The 9,334-nt window shown below is 55.1% G+C and overlaps 1 protein-coding gene across 1 annotated transcript in view; it reads right to left on the bottom strand.

The window, feature by feature from the left end:
• Positions 1–4,414, bottom strand: part of RUNX3 (RUNX family transcription factor 3) — a 62,697-nt gene extending 58,283 nt beyond the window's left edge. Inside the window, exon 1 of the mRNA XM_007459147.1 lies at positions 4,357–4,414. Coding sequence (XP_007459209.1) covers positions 4,357–4,414 — 58 coding nt within the window. The remainder of the gene's footprint in view (positions 1–4,356) is intronic.
• Positions 4,415–9,334: the final 4,920 nt, after the last annotated feature.

Raw genomic sequence — 9,334 nt, 5'->3', positions numbered from 1 at the left:
GCCCTTCCCGCCTGGGGGGCAGTGTGGACTGGCAGGGTGGTCTGGGGAGATGGGCGTGTGCAGGGCGGCCTCAGGAGCCGCCGTCAAAGGGCCCCGGCAGAGGTGGCGCCAGGCAAGCGCCAGAGTGGCTGTGGGTGGCTGGCGGGCAGCCCCTTCATCTCCCAGGGTCACGGGGGAGGGGAGGCGGCCAAGGGCGCTCTACCCAGGGTGACAAACCATCCTGGGGTGCCCGGGACTCGGGAGAGTCCCCTGTTGTTTAGACACTGCCCAGAGCTGAGCACAGGACACGGTGAGTGACCTCTCTGGTCGTGTCAGCTCTCCCGACATCCAGTGACCTCTGAGTCAGACCCGCCAGGCTAGACCTGCCCAGGGCCGTTCTGTGAGGCCTGCCTCACACCTGAGAGGCCGCTTCCCATTCCTTCCAGGTGTCTTCAGTGGTGCAGCTGCCCACCGCTGCTCAGAGAACTCTGGCCAGACAGGCCCGTCCTGGTCCCCTTCTAGCACCTCACCGTGCATGGTACCCCCAGCCATCCCAGGAGGTGCCCACAGTCATCTCATCCTTTCCTGCCTCTGCATCTTTGCCCACCCAGGCCATTGCCTCTGCCTGGGACATCCTTTCCCCGTCTGTCACCCCCTCACCCTGTAAGGCCCAGCTCCAGGAGGACTGTCCTTTCCTCCCCAAGGCTGACCAGTGCCCCCTCTCTGATCCCCCAGCCCCCTGTTCTTTGTGCCTTATAAATTTATCACACCCCAGTGCAATTTTCAGTTTACCTGTCTCTTTCCACACCAGACTGTGACCTCTTCAAGGGTGGAGAGCCTGACCTAGTCACCCTTGTACCTGAGCTCCCAGCACAAGGCCAGGCTCCTGATAATTTAAAAAATGAAGGCATTTATTGAGCACTTACTCTATGCCAGGCACCCTGCTCATTTAATTCTCTACAGAGCCCATGAACTTGGTGTAATCATCTTTCCCATTTTACAGATGGGGAAACGGACACACAGAGAGGTGAAGTGGCTCACCCCGGCGAAGGGCAGAGCCAGGACTTGAGCCTGGAGGGTCTGATTCCAGAGCCCAGCTTGAATCTCCGTATCTACTCCTTGATAAGCTTTTGTGGAATTACTGAATAAAGGAAAACCTTTATCTCCCTGAGTCTCCCAATTCCTGCATGTGGCAGCTTAGACCCATTTCCTCCAGTTCCCTCCCTGGAGGGGTGCCCTCCCTCAGTGTCCTGGGGAGAGTGCTTTTGCCATTGGGGGTGCAGTTTGAGGGTGCTGTGAGAGGGACCTGCTGCAAGGGGGATGCCCCCAGGGGGTCCAGAGAAGGGCCTCGTGGGGCAGATCAAGGATAAAGGAGCTGGCCCTCCATGGGTTGTGGACGGGCCCTTGGGCAGCATCAAGGCCGTTGCCCACATTTGTCAGGTGGGGAAACTGAGGCCCAGAGACCGGAAGGGACTCGCCCATAGTCACACAGTGTACCATTAGGCCTCAGCTTCCGCATTTGTCAAAGAAGAGAATATTCGTACCCTTTCTCCTACCTGGGAGAGTCCCGGAGAAGAGATGGGAGAAGGTGGTGAATTGCTCAGGGCACAGGGCACCCCAGGAGCCCCCTTTGGCCTCTCCGTGCCTGGAATTCTGCCGTCAGCCTGCCAGCTCTGTGGGGTAAGCATCACCCTCTTCATGCCTCCTCCTCACCCTCTACTTTGTGTGGGAATCAAATGCCTCTTCACGCTCTCCCCAGACCTCTCTGTCACAGGGAACTGAGAGCAGTTCTGGAATCGGGAACCCAACCTTAAAAGCTCTCGAGGGGCACTGATGTCGTGAGACCCGCTGGCTCCACTGCCTCCGGCTGGGACCATAGGCCTGCATTCACGGGGGTCCGTGAACTCAGGCGGGAAACACGTGACAGCTCTCCTTTCACTGACCTCTAACTAAAATTTAGCATCTTGTGCCACGGTGATTTTGTCACCCATGGAAATCACAGATATTCTCCAGTCTCATCAGGGCTGTCACGGATTCTCTTGAAATACCATGTATGCCCATTCGTGCTGCATTATGGCCTTTACTATCTCCACTGAGAGGCCCATGATCACGGAGTCACAGACTTGCTCTTTTATAGTTGGATAACTGCATTTCCATAGATTTGGGGGTTTTTTCATAGTTCTTTGTATTTTGTTTTATGCGTTTAAAAATTCGATTCTGAGGAGTCCATAGGCTTCCTGAGACTCCAGAAAGGTCTGTGGTTCAGGGCAGGTTAAGGACCCTACATGGCACAGCATGTAGCCGAGCACTGCAGGACCCAGAGGCTGGATCGCTTTGGGGACAGAATTGGCAGCTGCAGCCCTTTGAGCCTCCAGAGACAGAATTTGGTAGACAGATCCCCCGAAGTGAGCAGAATGTGGGGGACAGAGCTGGGCAGGAGAGAGGGGGCCAGACAATGGGGACAGAACACGGAGCTGCAGGGAAAGCCTCAGACCCCAGACCCTAAGGCCTCCCCCGGACCCTGGCTTACAAGACACATCTGCATCCCTGCCCACCAGGGATCAGCCCGCTCTGTGCACACAGCCGGCCCAAAGCCACCAGCTCTCCTTTTCCTCTCCCTCTATGTCACCGTTTACCATCTCTCGGGCCTCATGGCATCAGGAGCCCATCCTAGGTGGGTGGCCCTTTAGTCCTGTCTCCCAAGTTTCCTTTGTTTTAAACTCGACATTTCTCCATCTTGCTCACGGAGGGGGAAATACAGATTACAAAGACCCAGCAAGTGGTTTTTATAAACTCTTATTTTCTTGCCACAGAACTGCCTTTAATTAGCTCCGAGGACTACAAAGGGAACAGCGTTATAATAGGAGCCGCTTGAAGGAAGGAGCCCATGGCGCTCGGCTCCCAGACCTCGGGCTGCTGCTGGTCACCAGCCACAGGCAGGTCTGACGGGAGCTCCCCTGCCTCTCCCCACTCAGCCCCCACATGCGGCCACACAGGCTGCCTCAGCTTCTCTCCAGGGAGGAGGAATGGGTCCAGCCCTCAGACAAGCCCTCGCAGAAACCTCTGGACAATAGGCACCTAAATGTGCCTCAGTCCCTGCCCAGAGCTGGCTGCCCAAGGACTGGCGCAGAGTCACGTGTTAGCTCACAGCAGGACAGGCAGATGGGCAGAAGGGCAGATGGACAGTCAGACCGACTTCTGTGTCTCAGCCGATCACCTCAGCTGAGAAAAGGCAATGCCAGGCCCCCAGACCCTGGAGTTCTGGCTGCCACTCAGTCCTTCTATCCTGGAGGAGGACTCATCTCCGTGTATAACCCAGAGGCACTGCCCTCATACACAGTCCGTTCCCAGCCTCAGGCAATCAGAATGTCACAGCCAGAGGGGCCTCCATTTGGGGCACAGAGAGGTTAAGTAACTTGTCTAAGGCTGCTCAGCAAGGTCTCCACTGAGCTGGGACTCAAACTCAGGGCCTCTTGACCTCCAGTCTCAGGTGCCACAGCCCCCTCTGGGCCCCTGCTAGCAGGGAGGAAGGCAGCAGGGGGGCCAGACAGAGGCAGGAACAGTCTCCCCCCGAGTTCTAGCATCAATCAGAGGTTTCAAGTGGGGGATCCCAGGACCCCATCCTTTTTGAGGCACGTAACTCCGACCTCCGGGTTCCTCTAGGCCACAAATAGAGGCAGAAGCCACCCAGAAACACTTATTTCTACCCGGGACCAAGTCCATAAGCCTTCCCGAGGCCTGCTCCCTCAACTTCAATCCAGTTTCAAGGCCACGCAGAGCTGCATGAGTTCCAACAAAAGCCTGTAGCCGCTTCCTCCCTCTGCTTCCCTCACCCCAGGGATTATTCAGAAAATGCAATGCAGGAGAAGTCCTCGGGAAGGTCTCTAGATCCGAAGGTGTAGACTTGCCCCCTGCCTGCTCCACGGCTCTGCTCAGAAGCTGGCTGGGCTCTGGGGGATCAGAGTATCTGAGTGTCTGCCTGAGCACAGGTAGAGGGTCTGAGCTCTCTGGATGGGCCAGGGGCTGGGGCAGCTGGGCTCAGGAGCCCTGATGGTGAGGCAGGAAGCCTCGGGTCACAGGGACACCCCCGTGTCCTCTCCACCCCACGACCCTCCAAGGTCTGGCCTTTGAGGTCTTGAGGTCTTGTGGTATCCATGGCGCCCACCACGAACAGTCCCCACCAGCTGAGCATGAAAGTCCACAAGGATGCTCCACTGCAGGAGACCACGGAGGCCACCAAGCCCTCTTCCCACCTCAGGCTTTCAGAAGCCAGCGGATTTAGGTAGTCAGCCCGGGCACTTGAAAGCAGTCAGGGTGGAGGGTCGCGGTCCGGGGCCCAGCCACAGCTCCCCACCCGAAAGGGGGATCATTACTCACCGCGGATGAAGGTCGGCGAGTAGGTCGGGAAGGAATCGAAGATGCTGTTCGATGCCATGCCCCGCTCTGAGGAAGGCGAGGTTTCAACCCTTCAGGGAGTTAGGTTGGGATTGACTTGGTTGGCTGTTGTTTTATTTTTTCCTAGCTACTTTTGAAAATAAAGGTGGGGGGGGCTGCTGCTTTTTGTTTGTTTTTTTCGTTTTGTCCCTTTATTCCCCCTACTGCTATGAAAAAGGAAAAAGCAAAGAACGCGAGAGTGTGTGTGTGAGCGAGAGAGAAAAAAAAATCCCCAAGGAAAGTAAGTTTCTGTTTGTACCCAAGAATTTGGATTCCAGGTCCCACAGGAATGTCTCGCCACAAATTTTCAACAGAAGCGTATGCAGAGTGTATCATTAGATGACGGGAAGGGGCCTTTGGCAGCCAGGGCAGGAGTCGCAGGGCAGTGAGAGCAGAGCCAGCCCAGTATCGAGCGCCACGGGAATGAATGAATGAGGCTCGCCCCCGGCAGAGCTCAGCTCAGTGGGTGCGAGGGCGGCCCGGGGGTGGGAGAACGGGGAGCCAACCAGCTCCAGCGCAGGGCACTGAAGGCGGCTGAGGGCCTGGCCTTGTGGTTCTGTGGTTGAGGGACCAGGCCTTCATGGTGTCAACCCGACCTCAGCTCACAGGATGCAAGAAGTCAGCTCGCGGCCTTGGCCCATTGGCTGGGCGGTGGTCACCTGGGCCGTGATGTCACAGCCTCTTAGAAGATCTTGTGGCTGCCTCTCTCTCTTTTTAGAAAAAAAAGAAGAAGAAGAAGAAAGAAAGAGAAAGAGAGAACAAAAAGGGATAGCTTTTATTTGTGGAGCTGGCCTCAGCACGCGGCCCAGAAGCAGAACTGGAAGCAGCTGGAGAGGGAGTGGCGTTGGGGGGCGCGGTTTGGATCCTGTGGGAGACCCCTTTTTAATTAAGGCCAGTGTTGGCCCGGGCAGCCAGGAGCCCTGCAGGCCCCGCACTGGGCGCCGGGAGCCCGGATCCCCTCCAGGCCCCCCACCCTGGGCTGCGTGTGGCTCTCACGCTGTCATCGTCCACCACTGCAGCTGGGGAGAGGCGTCCACATGTGTGGCTGGGTAGCACTTCAGGGGGATTTTAGGGGAGCTGGGATTAAGTACAAAGGGAAACACATGAAGGGATGCCACCGGCACTCAGGCCGAGGCCTGTCTGAAGGGAAAGCTGGTGGCATGGCCTTGCCAAGGGGCCCTGCGCAGAGCTCGGGTTCTGAGGCCTGCGCCAGTCATTCAAGGCCCTTTGCTCATTTTGCCCAACTGTGCATCTCCGTAGGGTTCTCTGTTCCAGCCTAATGTGCCTGGGCTTTCCTGCTCCTGGGTCTTTCCTCTTGCTCTCCCACTCCCCGCTCCCCCCACACCTGGCTCCCAGTGCCCTTTGTCAGCCCCTTTTTGAATACTGCCATTCCCAGGGAGACTCCAAAGTAGGAAAGACATGGAGGATGATTCAATGCCACACTTCCGTGTTCCCAGAAGCCAGGTCAGGTGTTGTGGGGGAGGGTGGCGGTTTTACCATTTTCCTCGTAAGTTCTACTCTCCCATTTCATGGGCCAGACCACTGAGGCCCAGAATACTGAAGTCAGCTTGTGCAAGGCCACACAGTATTCTGAGTGGAATTAGAATGTCAGCCTCTGGCTCAGCAGCCTGGGCCTCAGCCATGACACCACAGTGCTCTGCAGCATCCTCTAAGCTAAATCCCAAGGTTTCCAAGAGCCCTCTGCAGACTGGGCACCACCACCTGGCCTCTCCCAGGAAGCCCAAGCTTGGGGCCAGGCCCTGGCACCAGCCTCGGACTCACGGTCGTCTCTGTAAGCTAACACGGAGCAGAAGGGGCATCTGGGGGAGGAGGGGCTCGTCCAAGGTCCCAGGGAGACTTGCTTCTGCCCCCAGCCTCACTGGGTCACCTGGGAGCGGGATGCCCTAGGAAATTCATTGTCTGTGCCTCATCTGGATCCTCATGAAGGCTCAGTCTCCTCTTCCTGACTGGCAAGTTGGTGGGGGCAGGGGATGGGGGTGGAGGTTCTAATTTGTCCAGAGAGGAAGCAGGTTTACAATGAAAGCCACAGGGCTCTGGAGTCAGATTCAAGTTCCAGTCCAGCTCTGCTGGATCCCAGCTGTAAGACTAAAGGCCAAGTCACTTGCCTTCTCTGGGCCTCAGTTTCCTTTCCTGTAGAATGGGGACAACACATTTCTCGAAGAGACAGGCAACTGGGTGAGGGCACCATGAAGGCTGGTTTCCTTGTCTGAGGCTCGGTGATGTAATTTGGGCTCTCTTATGAGTAAGTGCAGGAAAACCATCACACACTTGCCTTCTCTGGGCCTCAGTTTCCTTTCCTGTAGAATGGGGACAACACATTTCTCGAAGAGACAGGCAACTGGGTGAGGGCACCATGAAGGCTGGTTTCCTTGTCTGAGGCTCGGTGATGTAATTTGGGCTCTCTTATGAGTAAGTGCAGGAAAAGAACCATCACAGTCACATAGGAGGATAGACTGCCCCTGCTGGAAACTCATCAGCTGGCCTGGCCCGAGTAGGGCCAGGGCGGGGGGGGGCGGGGAAGGAGGGGCGGTCAGCGGCACAAGTAGAGCCTGCCAAGGGGCCTTGGCCTCCTGACGAAATTTGGAGCGTTTTGGAGTCTGCCACGTTGTGAAATAGATCAGAGATGAACACAAATGGAAAGACCCCCTTTAATAGAAGTGGAAACTGAGGCCCCCAGAGGGGCAGAGACTCACCCTACCTCACCCGTGAGTCAGTGGAACCCAGGCCCCTGCTTCCCAGCCCAGGAGTTGTTTCCACTCTGCCGACACCACCTCTAGTTTCTAACGTACCACCCTACGCACTTGGCTGCTTTTTTCCACACATAAGAGTGGGCCCACCATAACACCTATAATTTGGTCACTCTGAGGGACTCCCCCTCCCTGGGAAGCTGAGTTCAGGCCCTGGAAGGGGGCCCAGGGGCACTTCTGTGCAGCAGGTGGTTTACTGCTTTCCTGGGACCGTGTGGCAAATGCTTACTGGGTGACAAGTTTGGTTTTTCCCTCAAGAGGCTTATAATCTCCATGTGCCTCTTCAGAGGCATGTGCCAGACTTTGCTCGAACTCCTGGAGGCTGCCTGGGGAAGCAGAAAGAACCTTCCCGAAGCCTGACTTTGTTCCTATGAGCTGTGAGATTGTGGGCAAAAGGCTTTTTTCTTCCTCGCCTACTTCCTCGCCTGTGAGATGGGGCCGACAGCAGGACCCACTTCTCAAAATTGCAAAGAGGATTAAATGAAAACAAATATTGTAGGTGTGCCCGGCACATTGTAGGTGCCCAGTTCCTGAGATTCCCTTTCCTGCCACTTCTGACCGTGCACCCTCTCGGCATGCTGTGGGCAGTCAGGTGTCCTCTTGTTCTCCACTGGAAAAAAAAAAATCCGATACCTTAGAAGCCTCTGAATCATTAGATCAGGTTAACCCAAAATTTTGGTTGAAGAAGGAAATCATTAAAAAAATAGTAACGTTCCTTTATTTTACCTTTAAACTTATAAATGGCCTCCCTCTTGTTCTTCTGTCTCAAACCAGCCCAGAAGGCGTCTCCTACAATTTCCAGATTTGTCCTCTTTAAAGTGGAATGCAAATGTGAAGATGCTTACAAAGCAATTAGCACCCCATAGCATCTAGACCCGACTCCTTCGCCCAATCTTTTACGTTTCACCCATACCTAATTCAGTTTATTTCTTAGCAACTTGCCTTCACCAAGTCTTTCCAAGGTGTTCAACCTTGGAAAGTTTTCATAGAGACAGACACCCCCGTTTTGCATCATACCATGAACAACATCACATCGCCGCTAGTGAGGGTCCAATTAGGAAAACAGAAGCCACTTTGAGTGATGGAAACAGAGGGAAGGAAGTTAGTTCAGGGATTATTGGCAACTCAGGTGATGGAAGAGCTGAGGAACCAAACAGAGGTGGGGAGGAGCCCCAAGAGTAGCCACAGCAGGAAGCCACTGCCACCATTCTGCAAGAGGGACACAAGGAGGAGTGGTGTCGCTAGGGTCCCCAGTGGAAGCCGGAGCATCATGGCCAGTCTTGCATTTGCTGGAGCCGCAGAGGAGGCTCAGCTGCCATGGAGGGCCCCTGAGACAAAGAATAAAGCAACCTCTCTTCCTGCCGCCCTTCCATCTCCTTCTAGTGCATTCCACCAGTTGAATGGAGCTGGAGCTGGCTGACATAGTGGAATCAGACCTCTGCATTATAGAGCCAAAGAGGGGAGGGAGTAGATGGGTCTGAGGGCAAAGTGGCCCAACACTGACATGGTATTCAGTGGAGTTCTGTAACCATGGAAACCCAGCTGGAATGAACGGGTTTGGGAACAAACCCAACAGATGTTTGGCAAGTTGACAGCTCAGTGGGCTGGTGGGACCAGAAGGTGTGGATACCAGCGAGGGGTCTGCTGGCCAAGGGCATCCACTGGCATAATACACCAGAAGTACCAGTGAACCCCATGGGCCATTTACATTGGGGTCAGTTAAGAAAACACCTACTGTGAATGGTGATGAAATCCTTTTTCTTAACCTGTGTGCAGAGCTGATATTTTCACTACAACCTTGGGAGACTGTGACTGGGGAATTATGAGCATTGGCTGCCGGGCCTGTCGATGAACTTTACAGTTTACAAAGACGGCATACTCCTGAACCCACTGGACCCTCCCAACAACCTGCGGGATAGGTGTGGCTCTCTTCACTTTTCTGATGAGGAAAAGACTAATCACAGGAATTAATCCCGAGTTTTAGCTTCTAGGAGTCAGCACAGCCAGCTTGGACAAAACAGGCAGCAGATTTGAGGTGGGGACTGGTCTTAGAGTTCAAATCCTGGCTTTCAGCCAGCCAGTCACAGCACTGGGCCCAAGGAAGGTACTGGAATGATATCTACTGCAAGCTGCCCGGGGTGGATAGGGCAGGG

This window comes from Lipotes vexillifer, unplaced genomic scaffold (genome assembly GCF_000442215.2).
Source record: "Lipotes vexillifer unplaced genomic scaffold, Lipotes_vexillifer_v1.1 scaffold496, whole genome shotgun sequence".
NCBI classification, from domain to species: Eukaryota; Metazoa; Chordata; class Mammalia; order Artiodactyla; family Lipotidae; genus Lipotes; species Lipotes vexillifer.
The sequence above is the reverse complement of the archived record's forward strand: the minus strand, read 5'-3'. Positions and strand labels throughout refer to the sequence as shown.